At 35.0% G+C, this 24951-nt stretch overlaps 1 protein-coding gene across 1 annotated transcript; it reads left to right on the top strand.

The window, feature by feature from the left end:
- Positions 1–286: 286 nt before the first annotated feature.
- On the top strand, positions 287–9447 carry LOC114687720 (vomeronasal type-2 receptor 116-like). Its single transcript, XM_028862354.1, has 6 exons — positions 287–486; positions 2903–3182; positions 3556–4362; positions 5065–5292; positions 6244–6367; positions 8528–9447. Exons 1-6 carry the CDS (start codon positions 290–292, stop codon positions 9445–9447), a joined length of 2556 nt encoding a protein of 851 aa, XP_028718187.1. The 5' UTR covers positions 287–289.
- The last annotated feature ends 15504 nt before the right edge of the window (positions 9448–24951 follow it).

Below are 24951 nucleotides of genomic sequence, written 5' to 3'. Positions count from 1 at the left end.
GGGAATCACAGGAATGTAGAAATGAAGATAATTACATAAATAAAATTACTGAAATTTTCTTGCACCTGAGCTTAATAACTCAGATGCAGACCCTGAAGCTGAGTATGTTTCAGAGTTCTCCAGAGAATAATAAGCTGAGAAAAATTATATTAGGAAATAAAAATACACTTCTGAGTACTAGAGCAGAAAAAGAGACACATATGTGTACAGGCACATCTGAAACGTGGTTTTCTGTGAATCTCTGCTTATTACACGTTGCCTTGGTTCCAATCTTGGTGACATTAGAAAGATGTTCTATTTGAAGTTTGTCTTCTTGGTCATCAGGCTTTCCTTCATTTTCTGCAGTTTGGTGGGTCCCAAGTGCTTTCTGAGATTTAAAAATCCATATACTTGGGGTGAAGATAAAGACACTGATTGTTTTTTTTCTATTTATACAAAGCATGGTCACATCAAGAACGAATATTTAACCAGGAATCTAGATAAGAAGTAAGTGCCTTTCATTTATTTGTTTTTGATTGATCATCAATGTAAATACTTAGAAGGCCCAATTATGGGGCCTTCTCCATGTTTTCAGTCTGTTTTGCCCTACCTTCCTATCTAGGACATGACCAAATTTTATTTTTTATGCTGATTATTACACTATTTCAGGTGATTTAATGGTTATCTGATTCATCTTTTTAGAGACAGATTTTCAGGCTAAAAGCTGTATAATATAACTTGTCTATATTTCTATTAGAGAGATTTCCTTTATATTGGCAATTCCTACTGTATGTTGCCAAGTGATATTTCCAAGAAACATAATCCAAGGTAATGACACGAGACCATTTCTTTGAGGCTGAGTAAATTTTTCTGTCAGTGTTGTGCTAGTGTTTTTTCCATTTTGATGGAATGCCGAATTTGGTATTTCTTAAATGCTTCATGGGTACATTTCTTAAAAGAATACTGCATTTTTATTCAAATGTTTATGTATCATTTCAAAACTGCTGTGCTGTATGACTCCTGTAGATAAAATCATGCATAAAAACATAAAGATCATTCACCGTGGTAACTTTATTCTTTGCATTAAATTTTGTTTCAGTTGAGAACATGTACAGCCAGATTTCTTTTTAATGCCAATGTCAGCAGTGTTTTTTCTTTTAAGTTTTATGTTGTTCATGTATAACAGTCATCTACACAATTTCAGGAAACAGTTTGTGTACTTGTTATAGATGGTATGTTGTGAAGACATGTCACTATGGTTTAATAAAAAGCAAAATGTCCAATATGTCTAGGCAGGATTTTTGGGTATGCAGGATGCTGGAAAGAAGAAGCAGAGACGCCTAGAGATGCAGAGCGAGCAAGTTGGGCACTACAAAAATATGGTTATAAAGCCACAAGGCAGAACCTAAATTAACAGAAATGTGTTAAAGTTATAAGAGCTAGTTAGAAAAATGCCAAAGTTAAGGCTGAGCATTTATAATTAATAGGTCTCCCTGTCATTATTTTGTTGGTGGCAGCCCAATGAAAAACTCAACTATAGTATGTCACTGTAAATATTGACTTTATATTAGCCTTGTCAAGTGCTTGAATGAAAGTGCTGTCTGTAGCACATGCCACAGTTTGAAAGTAATCTATTAAATACAAATATGGTCATTACGATCTATTTTATTTTCATTTCTTGACAGTCTGCTCCATAACTTTAATCTCTGACACTTATTCCATATTTGTTTCTCTTTTCCTTTTTTCCTAATTATAAAGAGTGTGTTCACATGTTGTGGGAATATGTACAGCATAGTGTAGATTTTTAGATGTGATCATAATTTAACTGGATTGGTGATGTGTACTGGATTTGATATTTGATTTGGATAATTGTAGCAATGTCTCCTTTGGCATGGTAAGCAAATTGTCACAGGTAACATTATAAATATCTGGTAATATACATGTACAAGATGGGCATTGTACTCTATGTGAGGAATAACACAATGAAGTTTTAATATTTGAGACAAAAGTTGTATTCATTTATTAATAACATACAGATGAATGCAATTCATAGCAGAAGATGATGTTTCAGATCATGGAGCAGAGGAGAGAAATTTTCAAGGAAATAAGGTAAAGCGACAATAAAACTGGTCTCGGTGCAAAATATAACCATAGCGATGAAGGACAATGAGGAATGACTTTAAGTGACATCACATATTCTTACATTTATCAACCAGTCAGAGCAACACATATTCACAGTATACAAAAGACAAGCCCCAGGAAGGGCCGATGTGAAGAGGGCATATTCTTCACATAAATGATCATTGTTATGAACAATAACATATCACTGAAGATTATAGAGCATCAAATGCAATGGAAAAGGACAAAGGTGCAACAAATAAAGAGAAAAATTAAAAATAATGATATAAAATAATGATATAAAAATAATGATGCTGTCTATATTGCTTATAAATTTAAATATTCTCAGAGATTGTGATACATATGGATATATTTTTAACCCATTCCTTATAATCATAACTAATTCAGAGCCTTGTCAATGGTTGCTTCTTTGTAAAAATCTATCACAATCTGGATAGAAGATAATATCCACCTACTTTCCATTTATGTTATTGACTGTAATTCTCCAATAGAGGAATAAGTAGATTAAATGTCTTTTGGTACCATTTTTTCTGTGATCACACACAAAGGAATAAAATTGTAAGAAAGTTCAAATCAAAGCATCCCACATGAGTGATATACACCTCCTAAATATTGAAAAATCCTTCCAAAATTCCAGAAAATCTCATTATGCAGTACAGTAATAGGGCTTGTGTCATTACAGTAATTGAAAAAGCAAGCAATAAATACATAAAAACTATTATTGTAATTTAATATTACTATGTTTGTAGCCCCATCTCTAATGATCTCTGTGCTTACTTTTCAGGTTGACATATAAAAATATCCACTTGATTTTGTCTCTTTATTTTGCCCTTGAAAGTATCAACAAAGACCCTCATATTCTACCCAACATTTCTCTATTAGTTAAAGTCGAATGTAACCTCCTGGATGATTGGAGAATGAATAGTTTATCCACAAAAATAGGTGAATTTCTTCCTAACTACTACTGTATAAATCAGAGAAGATATTTAATCGTACTTACAGGTCCAATTTGGTTATCATCTGCTATGCTTGGGCCACTGCTGTACATCACCAATAGACCAGAGGTAAGCATGGGTGAGTTAGTTTCAATGAAACATTGTCTCCTTTCATCCTGATTTTCAGATACCAAGGCTGATTAAAGAAAAAAGTATATATGTGTGTATAGAATTCTAAGCATATATACTCAGAAAGCATTGACACATACCAGTACTTTAGCACAATTACACCCAAGAACAAGGAGAAATTTGAAGTATTTCAGTAGCAGACTTAGTTCATCGGTACTTTTAAAGATATTCACAAGAAATTACATAAGATTTAATAATGAGATGAATATCCACATGCCCTAATATTTCCAGTGTATGATGAACATAATTAGTTTTAAACTAATCATTATATATTCCACCTTCTTCAATTAATTGTCTCTTGTATGTCATTCAGCTTTACTATGGACCATTTCATCCTCTCCTGAGCAGCCATGAACAGTTTCCACATCTCTACCAGATGGCGCCTAAGGACACATCTCAGGCTTTGGTCATGGTATCTTTGGTAGTGTATTTCAGATGGAACTGGGTTGGAGCAATCATTTCAGATGATGATCTAGGACTTGAATTTCTCTCAGAATTGAGAAGAGAGATGCAAAGAAACAGTGTGTGCTTAGCCTTTGTGCATATTATTATGGAAGATAAAATATTATTCCAGAAAAATGTAAATATTTATTATAATGAGATTACAACGTCATCAGCCAAAGTTGTTATCATTTATGGAGACAAAGATTCTCATCTGCAACTTAACCTTAGATTGTACAGACTAACATACCTTCAGAGGATCTGGGTCACTACTTCGCAGTGGGATATGATCACACATAATGACAGATTCCTTCTTGATTCCTTCTATGGGACCTTTACATTTTTAATTCACTCTTCAGAATTACCTGGTTTTAAAAAATTTATTGAGACAGCAGATCCTTCCAAGTATAGTAATAAATTTTCTCTTGCTAAAATGTGGTGGATTTATTTTAATTGTTCTCTGACTTCATTTAATTCTATGAACCTTAAGAATTGCTCAATAGAAAAACGAATGCAGTGGTTATTTCAGCACCGTTTTGAAACGTCTGTGAGTGGTACGGGTTATGTTGTATACAATACTGTGCATGCTGTGGCCCATGCACTCCATGAGATGCTGCTACAAGAAGTAGATACATTGTCAAAGTATTCTGGGGAAAAACTGGAGTTTGACTCTTGGCAGGTAATATGTATTCTAATGAATGTAATGTAGTATTGTAAATATAATTTCATAATGGTTGATGTTGTTTCTACCTAAGAATTTCAGGATCATTTCTATCATATACAACAATTTGTGTATTCTTAGAGTGTCATGGGAAATTAATTGTTTATAGGCCTTAATCCAGCCAACACTGACACTCAGATAGATATTCCTGATCTATGCCAAGAATGTTTCCCATAATACTTTTTTTAGATATGCATGTTTTTAATATTTGAAATAAAAATGTATTTCTTTCTCATGAAAACTTGAAAGCCAACAAGGAGATGGATGTTCTCTTAAGTGATCAAAATGTTGGTCAGCAATTAAGTGGATCCTAAATAACAGTAAGAAATTCTTCCACATTTGTATTTTCATAATAAAAACCTCAGTTCCTTAGCTAATTGTCAGGTATCATTTAGAAGAAACATTATGGGTAATATCTATCTACTCTCCAGGAATATCATTCATGGGGGCATGTGTTAGATAATTAACATCAATGACAAACTACTATTTCCAATCATAATGTTGTTGTTATCCTTATGTGGGTTTTTCCATCTACTATATGAGTACTTGGTATTAAGTCACATTTCTAGACATATTAATGAAAATTAGAGGCAATCTATACTTCAAATTATTTGTTCTAATGTGTAGGCATGCTTGAACCTAAAATAATAAATGTTTCAGATGGTCCATTTCCTGAAGAACATACAATTTATAAACCCTGTTGGAGACCAAGTGAACATGAATCAGAAAGAAAGTCAGTATGTGGAGTATGACATTCACTACAGCATTGATTTTTTCGCTAATCTTGGACTTAAGGTGAAAATAGGAAAGTTTTCCAAATATTTGCCACATGGTCAACAATTGTTTATGTCTGAAGAGATGATAAAGTGGAACATAGACCTTAGGCAGGTTTGTTGGACTTACTTGTACAACTCTACAAGCAACATAAGTAACCAAAATCTCAAAGTTGCTTTCAGCACCCTCCTGAAATAGAGTATTTTCAAAAATATTCACATACTTATTTCTCACATTTCTAGATTTTTCTTTCAGAACACATTTTATTTCATTAGTATGAATATTCATAATTTGTGAGGGGTCCACTTTTACTCTTTTCTTGTTTGCCACAAGGTTGAGAGGGCAAAGTCATAGCTCTGACAGAACTTTGCACATGGCCCTTGAGCACGAACAGACTTGATGAATCAGCTCAACTTAAAGCCGAGTATAGGGAATATATAATATTGGGGAGCCTGGGAACAAAATTAATTTGCATTAAGTGGCACATTGTGATCACAAGGCTTATTCTGTGGTAGTTGGGTCCTACAACAGTACTCCCAGCACAAATCTTCTAGAAGGAATCTGTGCCAAAGTTCAAGCCAAAGATGAATCAGCATCTGCTTTAGAGACAGGCATCTGGTTTAGAGACAGCTTTTCAGTCCCACAGGCTCAGGTATATTCTCCAAATAAGGGCAGGGGTAGGGGCAGGAAATTCTTCTGGGGGAAGGGAGCCCCATGTTATGGAGCTATTGTGATAAGCTGCCAGGCCATGGAGAGGCTTTGATATTTACCAGACAGCAATGTCTTCCAACATCATAGCTACATATTTCGATGTCTATGTATCTATTTATATGATAGACAGATAAATATAAATTAAATATAAACACACATACATACAAGTTTATCATTATATAAATCATAATACATCTATAATATATAATCACAATATGAAATAAATGTTACTTTTTATTTATTTGCAGATTTGTAATAGGGAGTTTTTCAATAGTACCATGTTCTAAATTTCTCTCACTATTCCCAAGTAGATAAGACTTTTTTTTATTATATTCCATTTGTTATTTTCCTCAGATTCCATCCTCAATATGCAGTATACCTTGCAGTCCAGGATTCAGAAAATCCCCTCAGCAGGGAAAGGCTGTGTGCTGTTTTGATTGTATCCCTTGCCCAGAAAATGAGATTTCCAATATGTCAGGTAAATGTACAACATATGAACAGATTCATTAGATTAGTTAATTACTGTTGTCTCAATGACACCTTCTGGGAATATAATATATAAATTTCGTCATGCAATCAAATGAGCAGCAATTCTGCCTCTGAGCATCACAACCCATGTCCTGAGACACATATTTGAATTGTTACTCCAGCAACTATTCATGTAGTGTTTCATTTGGAAACTGATTTAGCGTATTAAATATCACTATAGCATTTATCTTAGCCTGTAATCTAGTCCTTCATAATATATCTAACATTCTCTTCTTTTCTAAGACATGGGAGCTGCACATTCTTATTTACATAGCATCTATGATATTTGTGATAACTTGTAGATGATCATGGATGATGCTTCCTGATTAACAGGCATGCATTTTCTCATGTGTCCTATGGCAGATCATGCTGTCAATTTGTTGATTGTATTTTCATTTGTAGACTAGTCCACAGGTTAGTTTCTAGACAACAAATATAATCCAAATTGAAACATTTATTTTCGTATTTCAATTTGAAAGGAGGTATTCCTGTAAACTTTTCAGATTAAATAGGTGGGAATATCGACTTAGTGACAAGGCACCCAGGGAACATTTGATAGTGATATTATACGTACCAAAACAGGTAACTGAAAAAAGGAATTAATTGCTTTTGGAGTAATAACACAAACCTAAAAAATAAAATTGCTGCCTTATTTAATCTGAAGACCAGAATTGTTCTAAATAATTTGAATGTAAGTAACATGGAGATACAAGTAGAGTTTACATACAAAAAATTCCATTGAAATGTTAAACATATTTTGTAGAGGACCTATTGAATAATGGGAAAAATAGTGTCACAGAACACTAAGTAGAAAATAAATTGATGAAAACTATGGTTTACATATATTAACTTTAGTTTAATTGAAAATAAAATTAATGTACAAATATTTGAAAATTAGTAACTGCTTATGTGTATTTTAAAATAATCAAAATAAATTATTTTATAGCAAATAATAATTATAAAATGATTAGAAAAATAAAATATGAATGTTTTTGTCCAATTATTTGGATAACATCACATATTAATTTATGAGAGAACAAAAGCTATTTGAATGCGATTTAGTCTTGAATGGAAAGACTCATAATTAGAATAATATTATTACTTTCAAGTTTGATTTGTTGATCCATTCAATTGAATGCAAGGAAAAGTATGTTAGATTACATGATATAGGTGGAAGAGAGCTCTTCCTTCTACCCCTTAGTGTGTGCCTTATCTATGTCCTTAGGGGCCGAGCCTAGTCCTACCTCATCTTGATATGTCAGGCTTCCTTAGAACCCATGGAAGTCATGCACCTTTCTGAAAATAAACAGAGGAGACATAGATTGTGCAGGGAGAGTGGAGCTGTGGGAGGAAAGGGGAATAGAGAAAGGAAAGGAAACTGTGATCTGGAGGTAAAATAAATGAATAAAATGGTTTTATTTAAAAATATGGAAAGCATCTCCATCATGTTGTTTTCTCAATAAATATTTTTCTATCAATGGTCCAATCTTAGAGAAATTAGTAAAGTGGTAGATTCTCTTTATTAGCAAATATATAAGAAACCTAATAATAAATGTGATATCATTAACATGTAGAGATTTAGGTGGTCAAAGGTTCATGGATCTTCTGCATTCCCTGACATTTTTTTTCGTGCCTTTTAAGCAATATATGGGGTTGTTTGTGTTTCAGTACACAAGCAGTTACAAAAGGACATTGATATATAGTACTTGCCTTGCAGTTGATAGACAGACAAAAATATCTATGGAAGAACTTGGTTTTATGAATTTATACTTTAAAATTTCTGAATTGTTAAGAATAAATATGTGTTTCTGTATTGTACTCAATAAGATATTTTATTGTGTAATCATATTCTGTTACATGCCATTAATTCTGGCAAACAACTAAAATGTCTTGACTGTAAATGAAAAAATGCAAACAACAGATTTTCAAAATTGTGCATTAAAAAGTTAGATTTTGCTACCACTATTAATTCTTAAATAAAAAAGCTAACTTTCTGTCTACCTCAAAACATTAGACTAAATTAAGAAGAATTTTTTAATGCATTAATGTAATATGTCCTGTAAAATTCTAAGAAATATTAAACCTGAATATATATTTACTCTTGTACCAGACATGGATCAGTGTTTAAAGTGCCCTGATGATCACTATGCCAACCCTGAAGGAAATCACTGTCTCAAAAAAGTGGTGGCATTTCTGGGTTATGAAGACGTTTTGGGAATGTCTCTAGCCTGCTTGGCTCTGTGTTTTTCTATTCTCACAGCTTTTGTACTGGGTGTCTTTTTGAAACACAAGGACACTTCCACAGTCAAGGCCAACAACCGAACTCTGAGTTATGTTCTACTCATCTCCCTCATCTTTTGCTTTCTCTGTTCCTTGCTCTTCATCGGCCAACCCAATATGGCCACATGCTTCATGCAACAGACCATATTTGCTGTGGTGTTTACTGTGGCTGCTTCTACTGTCTTGGCCAAGACAATTACAGTAGTACTGGCCTTCAAGGTTACTACTACAAGTAGAAGGATGAGGTGGCTGCTGGTGTCAGGGGGATCTAACTTAATTATTCCAATTTGCACTGTGATTCAGCTGATTTTATGTGGGATCTGGCTGGGAACTTCCCCACCATTTGTTGATATTGACATACATGTTGAAAGAGAACACATTTTGATTGTCTGTAACAAAGGATCAATTATTGCCTTCTATTGTGTTCTGGGATACTTGGGCTTCATTGCCATGGGAAGTTTCACTGTAGCTTTCTTGGTCAGAAATCTGCCTGACACATTCAATGAAGCTAAATACCTGACATTCAGTATGCTGGTGTTCTGTAGTGTCTGGGTTACATTCCTCCCTGTATACCATAGCACCAAGGGCAAGGCTATGGTGGCAGTGGAGGTGTTCTGTATCTTGGCCTCCAGTGCAGGGCTGCTTCTTTGCATCTTTGCTCCAAAGTGCTTCATTATTTTGTTAAGACCTGAGAGAAATTCTTTTCAAAGGTTCAGGAATGTGCATTTTAAAGTGGAAAATACTCATTAGATGTTCTTTATCATTAGAACATACTTCCCAATAAGACTACCCTGACATATTTGTTCTCAAATATGTATTTTGTGTCATGAGTAAAGGCAGAAAATAAAGTGCAAAGTAGAGTTTTAAAACATGAAATATGAACCAATGGCTGAGGGGCCCCCAACTGGATCAGGCCCAGGATGAGACAGTTAATTGGCTTGTTCTGTTTGGGAGGCATCCAGGCAGTGGGACTGGGTCCTATGCTCATTGCACGAGTTGGCTGTTTGAAACCTAGGGCTTATGCAGGGTGCTAGGCTAGGGCTGGGAGGAGGGGACTGGACCTGCCTTGACTGAGTCTACCAGGTTGATCTCAGTCCTCGGGGGAGGCTTTGCCCTGGAGGAGGTGGGAATCGGGGGGGGGTAGGTTTGGGGTAAGAGGAGGGGGGCAGATGGGGGAGAACAAAGGAATCTGTGGCTGATATGTAGAACTGAATTGTATTGTAAAAAAAATAAAACAATAAAATTTGGCCCACAATTCATTCTTATAGACCAAACATTGTGATCTGACATTACTATACCTGTAAGGCTGGTTTCCTTCTTTATAGCCATGCTTGTTGAATTGGATCATAGCTATGCATTACTCTGAATTCTATATATTAACATCTAATATCACTTTCCAGTATAACTTATACAGTAAGGTTGTGTTCCATACTAAATCATTACAGTGGAGAGTATATAGAAATGTATTTAAATGATGATTAACTGTAATTTAATTTGTAATAAAGAGGAATTTACACAAAATTAATTCATTTTTGGACCAAGTATTTTGTGTTTACATGTCATCTATACATTAATATGTACAAAAATAAAAAAATTAAATGTCTCTTAACTTGAAAATTAGATCTCAAGAAGTGTGACAGTGACTGGACAAAGGAAAGGGAGGGGCAAGATATTCTCTTTCACTAAGAACATAATGTTAAGAAATGAAAAATTTCTCATTTTACTCATGCCTTTACTATCATGCCTTTCACATACCATATACCCATGCATTTAAACACATATTTTCATACACATGTACAGTTACATAGAAACACACACACACACACACACACACACACACACACATTGTTTGTTAACCTAAACATTCTCTTAGATTTCAAAATTCCTTCTTCCATAACAACTTGAGTATTAAGAAGAGTCAACTTGTCCTACTATCCACAATAATTAAAAATGAATTTCATAATTGATGAGAAAACCGAGGTTGGATTTCATAACTTATGGCATTTTTTATGGGAAGATGTAGAACCTTACATTATGATATATAACTTTTACTAGTTTTTTCCTGGTTATTCTTTCTTTTTTATGAATATAGATACTTTTTCATGCAAAGTATCCTGATTATAATTTCCCATCACTTTATTCTGTCTGGTTTCTCCCCACCTACCTTTCCTTCCAGAACCACTATCCTTATATCTCTCATCAGAAAAGAAAGTCTTCTAAGAGATAACAACCAAATATAAAAAATTTAATAAGGCAAAGAAAAATTATTACACTGAGGTTGGACAAGGCAAAATAATGGGGGGGGGAATCCCAAAAGCAGGCATAAGTGTCAGAAACCCATTCACTCCTAAAGTAAAGAGTTCTTTGTCTACATTGTGCCCTGCCTGCAAAATATGTTAGAGCAATGATGGCAGGGAAGTTCTGGAATTAGCAATCCAATGTCTGGTTTGACTAAGATCCACTTTTTGCTATATAGAACTCACACTCATCACTGAATGGATAGTCAAGGACCTATGGATGGGTAGATGGCCCCGAAATCAGGGGTAAAACCAAAGACTACTGGTCTAAAAAGAAAACCAATAAAATGATTCTTGTGGATAATCTGCTATCTTTATGGATCAGTGTCTGATTCAATCACCATCATAAAGGCTTCCTCCAGGAGACAACAGGAGAAGATACAGAGATCTGAGGCCAGATATTTTGTGGAGAGAAAGGCTAAGTTGGAGAGCTACATCAAATCCCTCCCCTCAGAGATCAAGGAATTCCACACAAGTGGAGGCATAAGGATTCTAAGAGCCATAAGGGTTGGACGACATTAGGAGACATTTGTTCTTATAATGAAATAAGAGAAAGGTGCATATAGGCTCAGGTAGATGGAAGCAGCATGCACAGGATCTACATACTTCTGAACCATGTCATCTGTGTGTATATTATAACTATTAGTTTAGGACACCCAACTCCAAATTTGAGTTATCCTTGTGTTAGATACTCACTTTGTAGTTTGGACATGGTCTCTGAAGAGACTACACACTGATTCCTATGTTTTGTCTAAAACAACAAAAAAAGTCATTTGTTGCTTTCCTGCCCACAGATGTGGTAGAGCCAATTGACTCAAGATCATGTCACATGACTTCCCAACCAAGACAGAATTTACTTTCAAGCTATGAAAAAAAAAGTAAACACTTCCATGCTTAAGCAGATTTTGTCAAATAATTCATACAACAAGACTAAATACTAATTCAGGCATTGTAGAGAATATGTCTACTGAGTAGATATTCTTATTAATATTATTGCCTTTATTATGACTGGGATACAATGGGCATATGTTGTCTGAAAATCACCAAACACTATTTTGCATATAAATTTTTTGAAGGAAATTCATGAATGTTTATGTAAATTATTAAAATGCAACAATGTTTCCTCTGTCATTGTACTGAACTTTGTACATGAGATGTGGAGTTAAGTTGCTATGACTGGATATCATTTCGTTCCAAATTTCTAAACTTTAAAGGTTTGCTTTTTAAGGTAATCATGTTGAAATGTGCCTACCATGGAAAGATAAAGCCTAGTGAGACAGGATTACAGGTATCACCACTCACTGTGAAGTTCCTTCCCACAATACACTGTCCCTGTCTGTTACATTGATGTCATCTTGATGACCTTATTTTTGAGGTTGTATATCTGTGTCACTTGAACCAAGCAAAGTATATGATAACGGAAATTTCATACTTCAACAATTTAGCCATTAAAACTATTTTATTTACCCATTCTTAAGTAGAGAGACATTTAAGGTGTCTTCAATTTCTGGCTATTATGAATAAAACTGCTGTCAACTTAGTTGAGAAGTGTCCTTATTGCACGATTTAGCATCCTTTTGTTAAATGGTCAAAAGTGATATAGTTGAGTCTTGAAGTAGATCAATTTCCAGATTTCTGAAGAACCATCATATTGATTTCCAAAGTGGCTATATAAATTTGTACTCCCACCAGCAATAGAGGAGTGTACATTTTTTGTGTGTTTTTTTGAAACAGGGATTCTCTGTGTAGTTTTGGTTCCTGTCCTGGATCTTGCTGTGTAAACCAAGCTGGCCTCAAACTCACAGAGATCCACCTGGCTCTGCTTCTAATGTGCTGGGCTTAAAGCCGAGCACCACAATGACCCAGTTACAAGAGTGTTCTTGTTCCACATCCTCTCCAGCATGAGCTGCCACATGTGTTTTAAGTCTTAGCAATTCTGCCAAGTATAAGATAAAATCTCAGAGTCGTTTTTATTTACATTCCCCTATTGGCTAAGGATGTTGAACATTTATTTAAATGTTTCCCTGCCATTTGAAAATCCTCTCTTGAGAATTCTCTATTTAGGTCTCTACCACATTTTTCAACTGGATTATTTAGTTTTATGATGTCTAGATTCTTCAGTTATTTATATATTTTGGAAATCAGCCTCCTGGTGGAAATGCGTTATGAAGATCTTTTACCATTGTGTGGGCTGGTATTTTCTCTTATTGACATTGTCCATTGCCTTAGAAAAGCTATTCCATTTCATGAGGTCCCATTTATTAAGTATTGATCTTAGTGTCTGTGCTACTAGTCATATATTCAGGAAGCTGTTTCCTGTGCCAATGCCTTCAAAGTTGTTTCTCACTTTCTCTTCTAATCAGGTTCGGTGTAACTGGATTTATGTTGAGGTCTTTGATCCACTTGGACAAGAGTTTTGTGCAGAGTCAAAAATAAGGCTATATTTGCTTTAATCTACATGTTGACATCCAGTTATTCTAGCACCATTTGTTAAATGTGTTTTCTTTGTTCCATTATATATTTTTAGCTTCTCTGTCAAAAATCAGGTGTCCAGAGGTGTGTGGTGGTATATTTACCCAATGGAATATAAATTGTCTTTTAAAAATAATGTCATCATGAAATTTGAAGCTAAATGGATGGAACTAGAAAAAAATCACCTGAGTTATATAACCCAAACCCAGAAAGACAAACATGGTGTTTACTTGCTCATAAGTGGACATTAGCTCTAATATAATGGATAACCATATTCCAAACCACAGTACCAGAGTGGATAGGTAATAAGGAGGTCTCAACAGAGAACTGAGATGCATAGATTTTCCTAGGAAGGATCTCCTGGGTAAACTAGGGATGAGTGGATATGGGAACATAAGTGATCCAGTTTGGGTGTGACTAATAAAAGAGATATCTAGATAGGGGTGCATTTTGGGGTAAAGCAGATAAATATGTAATGGAATTTCCCAAGAATCTAAAAGCCAACCCAGATAAGACTCCCATCAATAGTGATAGGTAGCCTCAGATGGCCATTTATTGTAATCAAATTGGTGAATACCCTAGTTGGCATCAGAGAGCCTTCATCCAGTAAGTAATGGAAGCAAATGCAGAGATTCATAGCCAAACACTGGTCTCTGCACTGGGAATTCTATAGAAGGGAGGATGGAAGGATTGTGAGAGCCAGGTCCCGCAAGATCATCAAAAGAGAACTCACAGACATAAGTAACCTGGGCACATAAGAGCTCACAGACACTGGAACAACAGCAAAGGAACCATCATAATGAGACCTTATGGTCTCTACATATGTGTGACTGTTGTATAACCTGGTCTACTTGTGAAACTCATAGTAGTGGGAACAGGGCCTGTTGTTGGTACTTTGATAGGACTTGGGAACCTGTTTCTCATACTGTGTTGCCTAACCAAGCCTTAATATAAGGGGAAGAACATAGGCTACCTCAACTTGATATGCCATGCTCTGTTGATAACCATATGAGGCCTACACCTTTTTGAACAGAAGCAGAGGATGAGTAGATTTGAGTTAGGCAGAGGGGAGAAATGGGGAGATATTGGAGAAAAGGATGGCAGGGAAACTGCAGTTAGGATGTAAAATAAATGAATAAAATTAACCAACAGAAAGAATGAAAGAAAGAAAGAAAGAAAGAAAGATAGAAAGAAAGAAAGAAAGAAAGAAAGAAAGAAAAGGAAGAAAAGAAAGAGAGAAAGAAAAAGAACCAAAAGCAAAATGCTGGTTCAGAGTATAATTTCCAGGCCCTCCCAGCTGTGTAACTTCAGTCAAAATGAAGTAATCTCTTTGTACTTTCTCCTTAATGGTCAAACTGAGGATAATTGTAGTATCCATGTTATCATATCTTTATGAAGAATAAATTGCATAAGACAATATTTTACATGCACGAAATAATGTCAATAGTTTTGCACATGTGCCTGTTATTACTTTACAGTCAATGTAAAATCTCTCCCCACCATGAGATGTCAGCACTTGTATCAGCACTACTATAATGACATCTAAATACTACAACCTAGGCATGGCCACCATGATACATTGATCACCATCCCAACCATATTTCCACCAAGCCTACCATCATTTTTATCACCCTTACATCACTATCACAACAGTAACAATTACCATCTTTGTCAGCATCACCCCTTCCTCAGCACTATCATGTCCATCACCATTTACTCTCTAGACCAATCATTGTCCCCATCCTCTTCAACAACTATACCATTACAAACATCATAATCACTACTTCTACCAGTGTGACTACATGATCTGGCAATACCACTGTCATAGCCATCAAAACTACTACCCCTCCTCCTACCAGGACTCTCGTCACTATCCCAAACTTCATTATGACTGCAGTCACTTGCCTTACCAGAATGTCTATGTAAAACTATATCTGCTTTTCTATTATAAATAGCCAAGGTGTAAACTCGGTATTTATAGAGATGAATTTTCTGCTCTTTATTGTACAATAAATTCTTCTGCCTCTATGAAAGCCAACAATTACAGTTGTCATATGATAATAATGGATATATGCCTTTGAACATCCAGTGTGATGAAAAAAGTGGGATTTGAGACTAGAAAAAGTAGAGAAAAAACATCTTCAGTGAGGTAATCCAGACTCAGAGAGACTAAACTTATAAGTGGCTATGAGATGGAAAGCAAAGGATAACCATGTTATATCCACAGCCCCAGAGAGGATAGGTAAAAAGGAGTGCCCAATGGGCATGCATGGACCTCCTTGGTAAGGGGAAATAGAGGAGAACTTCTGGATAAACTGGGAGAGTTTATGGATGGCAACAAGAAGAATTCTTTGGGAGGTGGAGAGTGAGGGTACTGAAAGAGATGACTAGAAGGAGGAGGGGGAATTCGGGGCTCAGGTAAAAATCTGGTATTAGGAAAACTCCCAGTATTCTACATGGATGAAGCAATACAAGACTCCTAGCAAAAGTGAATACCTAGTCTGAACAGGGATCACATTTGACTAGGCAAGACTTCCAGTAAATGGATTGGGACACCAGCCCAGCCCCCAAACTTTTGGCATACATTGTGTCCTGTCTGTGGGTTGTGCCTGGGGTAAGTGAGGCATGGAGATTGTTATAATGGGCAACCAATGACTAGTCCAGCCTGATACCCATGCCACAAGATTTGAGTTCACTCCTAACACTTCCTAGTGTACCTGGAACTAAAGGCAGGGTAGCCAAATGATAAAGGTTAGACAACAGAAAAAAATTCATACATAAATTCAGGTATCCATAATGATACCTGAAAATATTCAGCAATACTCATAGATTGGTGTGTACCCCAACTGTTATCAGAGAGGCTTCATCCCGTTACTATGGGAAGAGATGAAGAGACCCACAACAAAACACTAGGCAGAACTCAGGAAGGAAGGAATGAATATAGAGCCACAGGGGTTAAGGACATCACAAGGAAACCCACAGAAACAACTAATGTGGGTTCATAGGACCTCACAGAATCTGAACTGACAGCTAGGTAGCCAGTCAAGGACTGACATAGACCTTCTACATATATATGTAATAGTTGTGTAGTTTGGTCTGTCTGTGGGACTCCTAACTGTAGATGTACTGCCTGTCCCTAGAATTTTGTCTGACTCCTGGAAACCTATTCCTCCTACTGGGTTGCCTTCCCCAGCCTTAATATAAGGGGTTGAGCTTAGCCTACAGCAACATAATATGCCATGCTTTGTTGATACCCATGGGATCACTGTCATTTTATGAACAGAAACAGATGAGAGGTCTATGAGGCCAGTGCAGAAGTTAGGTGGAGGATGGAAATGGAAGGAGAACACATGAGGGAATCTGTGGTCTGGATGTAAAATACAGAGAGAGAAAGAGAGAGAGAGAGAGAAAGAGAGAGAGAGAGAGAGAGAGAGAGAGAGAGAGAGAGAGAGAGAGAGAGAGAGAGAGAGAAAGAGAGAGAGACTTGTCATCAGATGATTTCTCCTGTCCTGCCCAGCACCACGGTCCCACAGCCAATTATAAAATAATCACTCAGAAACTTATATTAATTTTAAATGCTTGGCTATTAGCTCAGTTTATTACTGACTAGCTCTTAAATTAACCCATTACTTATCTATGTTTAGCCACATGGCTTGATACCTTTTCTCAGTTCCACCTTGTCAGACTCAGCCCTCCTCTTCCCAGAATTCTCCTTGTCTTCTTGCCCCACCTGTACTCTCTGCTTGGCTACTGACCAATCAGCATTTTATTTATCAACCAATCTGATCAACACATTCACAGCATAGAGAATGACATCCCACATCAGAAATTGCAAAGGAGTCCAAAATACCAGAGAAATATCTGAGTGAAGGATCAGTAGATTTTAAAGGAAAAGAAATTACTCAAATCAGGCAAAGCCTTATTACATAGCTCTAGAGTTTTGGAAGTTAGAGAATAAGTCTTCTTGGAAGGCAAGGTGAGATAATTTGTAATTCCTCCTTTATTGGTACTTAAATCTCACCACTATATGGCTCAGCAGTTCTCAATGATGTGATCTTTCCAGATTAGATAACTGGAATATTTTAAAGGCAAGAAATGGATTATGTAGACATAAATTGCACAGATATTCAAAAGTTTCTATGATATTGAATATTTCCTTAATTTATCTACACATAAATGTACATTCATTAAAAATATGTTGTATCCAATTCTCTACTTAATTTCTTTCCCAGTTCTTCTGATTTCACATTCTCAGACAACAAAATAATATGACTTGTATTACCATAGGAATAGGTCTAAAAACAAGTATAATACATAAACACAATTAGTCTGATTTAACATTATCATGTTTGAAGCCTAATTTTAAATGATCTACCATAGGAATAGGTCTAAAAACAAGTGTTAATACATAAACACAATTAGTGTGATTTAACATTATCATGTTTGAAGCCTAATTTTAAATGATCTCTTTATGCTGTTTTTAGGATGAACTTGGACACCCATTTGATTTTGTCTCTTTGTTTTGCTCTCAAAGAAATAAAGAAGATCCTATATATTTTATCCAACATTTCTCTGTTAGTTATAATTGATTGTGACCTACTCAATTTTTTGGAAAATAAAAAATTTATTCTCAAAAATAGGTGAGTTTTATCCTAACAACTGTTGTATAAATCATAGAAGATATTTAATTGTACTTACATGACCAATGTAGTTATTATGTGCTATATTTGGACCAATCCTGTACATCTCCAAAAGAAACAGTAAAATCTGTTGAGTTGGTTTTAGCAAAATATTTTCCCTTTTCATCCTGATATTCTAATACCAACAATGAAAGGAAGAAAATGTGCATAGAATTCAAACCTGAAACACTTGGAAAGTTTAGAGCTGAGGTTCTCAACCTGTGGGTCATAATACCTTTGGAGCTTACAAATTACCCTGCATGTGGTGTTTACATAACAATTAAGAAGAGTGTCAACATTATAGTTATGAAGTAGGAATGAGTTAATTTTATGGATGGGTGTCACCACAGCTTGAGGAAATTTATTAAAGTTCCACAGCATTTTTAAGTTTGAGAACCATTGCTCCAGAGGCACATAAAACTACTTATGCCACAGAGATGTGAAGGGCAGCAGAAAACTAAACTGGTTTGGTAGCAGTCTTAGGTTATCTGTAATTTTTAAGATATTCACAAGGAATTAGATATTTTTTTTAATAGTGATGTGAAAAGTCCACTCATCCTAAAACTTTGAGCTTCAGTTGAACACACTGGGTATTTTACTGAACAGTAGACATTCCATCTTCTTTAAGTTATTGCTTGTCATCTATGACCATCAGCTTCACTATGGACTGTTTTATCCTCTCCTTAGCAACCATAAACAGTTTCCACATCTTTAGAAGATGACTCCTAAGGACACAACTCTGTACATAGCCTTGGTGTTTTTGGTGGTTCAATACAGTTGGAACTGGGTGGGAGTGATCGTTTCAGATGAAGACTTAGACTTCAATTTCTCTTGAAATTGAGAATAGAGAGGCATTGAAAGGGTGAGTGCTTAGCCTTTATGCATTTTAACTTTATGCATATCAGTTCTTTCCCTTTATGCATATTTATGCACAGAGGACATAATGTTATTCTGGAAAAATTGATACATATATTGTAAGGAGATCACAATATTACCAACAAAATTGTTATCTTTTACTGAGATGGAGATTCTCATTTGAACTGAATCTTAGAATCCACAAATCAGAAAATCTTCAGAGAATCTGAGTCACTACCTCATAGTGGAATTTGATTCCAGACAAGGAGAGATTTCTTCTATGGGACTTTTACAATTTTATAATACTATTCTGAATTATTTGGATTAAAATATCCAGACAGAACTCTTTACTAATCTACATAATGGTGTGTGGTGATAAAAAGTAGATTATTGAATCTACTTTCAAAGAGAAGCTACTTTTAAATATTTTATATTGGATTGGATTTTTGTATATTGTATACAAATTTTTGTAGCACGAATCTTAAATGGTCTTAATAAAAACAAACCTGAGCCAGGTGAATGCTAGAAGACCAGTGAAGCAGTATAAGCCACAGTCTCATCACCTCACCAGTTCCTCAGCTGATCCTGTTTCCTCAGATAGGAAGCCTCTGAGTTTTCATCTGAATGGATCTCAGCTGAACTGCTGCTAAAAGCCAAAAAAGCTTAACCAGTTCTAGTTCCTTGTCCTCATGCCTTAAATACCTTTCTGCTTTCTGCCATCACTTCCTGGAATTAAAGGCTCACTTCTTGGTATTAAAGGTGTGAGTCACCATGCCTGGCTGTTTCTAGTTTGGCTTTGAACTCACAAGGATCCAGATGATCTCTGCCTCCTGAGTGATAGGATTAAAGGCGTGTGCACCACCATTTTCTGGCCTCAATATCTAGTGGCTGATCTGTTCTCTGACCCCAGATAAGTTTATTAGAGAGCACAATATTTTGGGGAACACAATACCACCACAAATTTTGTATATTGATACAAATTTGAGACTATTTTGTTGCATCATACTATATATGAATTTCTACTCCTATTTAAGGTACTATACCTATACAGTTCAAGGAACAATGTAATGCAAATTGCTAGTTTTTGGAAGTTATGATTACCAACTAATTAGGATATAAGGAAATTAAAGTTAGTAGTTAGTCATTACAATTGAACTTGTAGTAAGGTTAGGTATTTTTCCAATGTTAAAACATATTTTAGATAGGTAGGTCATCTTCAAATACTTCAGAAATCTACAGAATATGGCATTTAAAATATTTTAATGACAGATTATTTTTTATGAACATGATACATGTCTACTCTTGGCAACATCAATCTACTTCAGATAAGATGATGGGTATCACAGAAATTCTCTATGGAGTTCACTTTCTTTGTAACAAGTTAGCCAATGGACAGGAAATGCCCTTGCTTTGACTGCTGACATTATGCTGTCCTAATGGGACAAGTAGAACACAAAAGAAAGGACTGCAAATATTACAAGACAAAGTAGGACAGCCCTTCAAAAAATCCTGCTACAGATGAGTCTGTGAGATATGCTAGGCATTTAGGCTAAGATGGATGCCCCAGTGTTGCAGAGTAAATCACATGACTGTTCAGGCAGCCAGCTATTTCTGTCATCCCTACATTTTTTGTTAGTTGCTTACTTGCACTTTTTACTTACTCAGTTAATATTTCTTTCTTAGGTCTCTGAGGGAGTTGAAGATTAGATAGTTATAGTTTTCCTTGTTAACAAATTCAGAAAAGAAACTCACTAGGGAATTGTAAAGTTGATAGGTTTGAAAGATATCAAAAGATAGTTTTTGGTTGGTAATACCAGTTAGGATAAAAAGTGCATTAGGTAAAATTCAGGCTCACCAAAATAGGATAAATACTAGAGTATTTTCTCTAAATTTGTCAAATATTTATGGACTGAACATTGTTAATGTAATTCTTGACTGTATATATTGTATATACTTATTGTACTTATTATATATAGTTTTTCTTATATTAGATATAATCGTCTTTTATTTTAGACAAAATGGGAAATGTGATATATTGTGTATGCTAATAAAATTTGCCAGAAGATTGGAGAACAGAACAAGCTACTAGATTAAACATAGATGCCAGGCAGTGGTGGCACACACCTTTAATCCTAGCACTGGGAAGCAGAGATCTGTCTGGATCTCTGTGAATTCAAAGCCACCCTGGACTACTTGAGATTGATTTAGTCTAGAAAAGAAACAGAACCAGGCAATGGTGGCATGCACCTTTAATCCCAATACCTTGGAAGCACACATGTAATATGGCTTGGCCAAAATGTATATAAGGCAGGAGGACACAGGAACAAGGGCCCTTTTGGGTTGAGAAAGGCTTTTTGGCAGAAGCCATCTTTCAGCTGAAGCTTTTTCAGCTGAAACCTTTTGGCTGGACCCCTTTTGGCTAAGGACTCGGAGACACTCAGTCAGAACATTCATGAAGTCGGTGAGTTAAGAAGTAGCTGAGGCTTGTTCCTTTGCCTCTCTGATCTTTCAGCATTTACTTCAATATCTGGTTCTGAGTTTTTTATGAAAAGACCTATTAGATTTCAGGTCACAATGGTGGATATATTTTTAATGTAATTTGTAATCATTTAATGGTAAGAATCTTAAGAATTGTTCAACTAAAAATAGATTGATATGGTTATTCAAGCATAATTTTGAAATTTCTCTAATTGTACAGGTTACATCCTATGCAATAGTATGTGCTTGCTCTGGAACACACTCTATATGAAATGCTGCTGCAATAATTAGACATGTGGCCAAGAAATTTTGGGAAAAGATTGGAATTTGACTCATAGCAGGCAATATGTATTCTAATGAATATCATATTAGTGCCATAAATATCATTTTTATAATCTGTACCTTGGGTAATCTTCAAGTATTTTAGTAGCTTCTCTCAAACACATAATTTTTTTTGTGCTTTGACTACATATCATGTGAACTTCATTTTTTGGATAGATTCAAATCCAGCCAAAACTGACATCCATTCAGAGTTGCATAATTCAATTCAAAATGTTTATATTTCTAACACATGTGAATATTATGTTTTTAATATTTGAAACAAAAATTTAGTGTTTTCTCGTGCAAATTTTAATACAAACATGAAACTGATTGGTTTTCTAAGTAATCAAGAAATTGGAGATCAAATAATAAGTGTCTTTGTCATATTGTTTAATCAATTGAGACAGGAAATCCCTAACAGAATGAGAGATACCATAAAACAAGAAATAGGCTTGGATTGCCTCAACACTCTCCAGGTAATTCACGTTTGCAAGTTTGAGAGATAAACTGCAGTGAGGAGTTGGTGCTTCCAAAATATGATATTTTTACTACTATCTAGATTTTTCTACTATTTAATACTTGTAAGTAGTTCACAATTTGAAACAGATTAATAAAAATTAGAGGCAATCTAAACTTCACATTTTCAGTTCAAATGTAGAGGCATTACTGAGATTAATATAATAAGTGTTTCAGATTGTCCCTTTCTTGAAGAACCTCCAATTTATAAACCCATTTGGAGACCAAATAAACATGAACCAGAAAGAAAACCTGGATATGAGGTATGACATTCACTACACTAATGATTATTTGCCACTCTCAGACTTAAGGAGAAAGTAGTAAAGTTTTTCCCATATTTGCCACATGATCATCAAATTTATATGCCTGGAAAGATTATAAAGTGGAACACAAATATCAGACAGGTGTGTTGGGCTTATTTTTGAAAATCTATATGCAAAATAATTACACTGAATCTCAAGATAGACTTGAGCATCTTCATGGAATAGAGTGTTGCCTAATAGTCACTAACTCATATCCCAAATTTCAAGATTTCCTATCAGGACATATTTTGTTTCAGTTACATATACATATACATATACATATACAAATACAAATACATATATATATATACACATACATATATATATGTGTGTGTGTGTATATGTATGTATATGTGTGTGTTTGTGTGTGTGTGTGTATTTGTTCCAGTTATACATATATGTGTTGATGTGGGTGTTGATATATTGTGTGCCATAATAAAATATGTCTTAATATCACAAGGACAAAGGAACAAACCATGACCATATCTGGCATCTAGGACTCCCCAGCCTGAAAAGCCTTTAGTTCCTGTCTCCTCATGCATTATATACCTTTCTCTGCCCAGCCAAAACCTTCTTATTAGTGCTCGGATTAAAGGCCTATGATTCCCAATACTGGGAATAAGGTGTGTACCACCACTGCCTGTCTCTGTTGTTCTCCTAGACTGAGTCAATTTCATGTAGTCCAGGGTGGCTTGAACTCACAGAGATCCAGACAGAGCTCTGCCTCCCGAGTGCTAGGATTAAAGGTATGTGCCACCACTTCCTGGTGTCTATGTTTAATCTAGTGGCTTATTCTATTCTCTGATCTTCCGGCAAATTTTATTAGGTTACACAATATATCACCACATATATTAACACACACATGCCGATATATGAAAGTTAGATAGATAGATGATAGATAGATAGATGATAGATAGATAGATAATAATTAGATGTTTATTATAGATATATAAAAGCACATATTTACATATGTTTCACATTATAGAAGTAATAATAAATCTATATTATCTAACCACAAAATAGAGTGAAATATTACTTTTAATTTATTAGATGTCCTTTCAAAAATGTTTTTCAATGATGCCGTGTTCTAAGTCACTGGAACTATTGCCAAGAATGAATAACCATTGCTTTCTAACTCATTTGTTACTTTATTCAGATTCTACTCTCAGTATGCAGTGTGCCGTAGACTCTAGGATTCAGAAAATCACATCAGTAGGGAAAGACTGTGTGCTGTTTTGATTGTACCCCTTGCCCAGAAAATGAAATTTCCAACATGACTCATTTGTATATAACTTACCAAGAGATTCATTAGGTGAATTAATGTCTCCCATATTGACATATCTCTGATGTCTTATGGCATTTGAAAAGATTAATTTCCTTGTGAGATTAAATAAATCCACAAGTAAAACCCCTAAAATTGATAAATGTTTTCATCGAAATAGTTGGAATAAACTTAACACAAAAGAATCAACAGTTCTCCTATATAAAATGACAAATGTTTTGTGATAGAATATGTGTGTGTGTGTGTGTGTGTGTGTGTGTGTGTGAAACTAGAAACAAACAAAGAATATGAAATATTTTTATGGCAAAAATTTCAACTATATAAAGACAAAAACATGAAAAAAGTTATCAGAAATTAGAACAATCTCCTATGCTTATGATATGATAGGATTAATATCGTTCAAATGGCCATCTTACTGAAATAGTTATACACATTGATTGTAATCCCCATCAAAAGTCCATATTATTCACTGATCTTGAAAGAACACTTCTCAGCATCATATGTACTCACAAAAACTCCAAATAGATAAAATATGAATAATAAAGGAGCTGCTGGAGTTATCATCATGCCTTAATCTGAAAACGGAATACAAAATCTATAGAAATTAAAACATGCTAAATTTGTATATAACTGAACAATGAAAACAAATGAAGATTCAGACATATATACACACAGTTACAGACACCTGATTCTTGATAAAATGCCAGAAATACATTTGGGAAAATAGAAAACTTCATAAAGAAATGATGCCAGTCAAACTGGATGGCTGTATGTAGATGTATCCAAATACATTATAATTTATCACTCTTTTTGGGCATTTGAGTCAAAGACAATCAATCTAGAATCCATGGATGTAGGAAGGATAAGTATAGAATATGGGATTAGGAGGACAGTTACATTTTCCTAGTAAATGGAAATGGAAAAGATAGATGTGCATGAATGGAGGTGAGCGAGAATGGGTAAATAAAATTACCCACTAATGGGAGGGACAGAGCCCCAACTTGGTGGATATAAATATGTATGTATATATATTATTAAAAATAATTTCAAGT

Source organism: Peromyscus leucopus, chromosome 1, assembly GCF_004664715.2.
Source record: "Peromyscus leucopus breed LL Stock chromosome 1, UCI_PerLeu_2.1, whole genome shotgun sequence".
Classification (NCBI taxonomy): domain Eukaryota; kingdom Metazoa; phylum Chordata; class Mammalia; order Rodentia; family Cricetidae; genus Peromyscus; species Peromyscus leucopus.
Note: the sequence above shows the minus strand (reverse complement) of the source record. Positions and strands in the feature narration are given on the sequence as shown.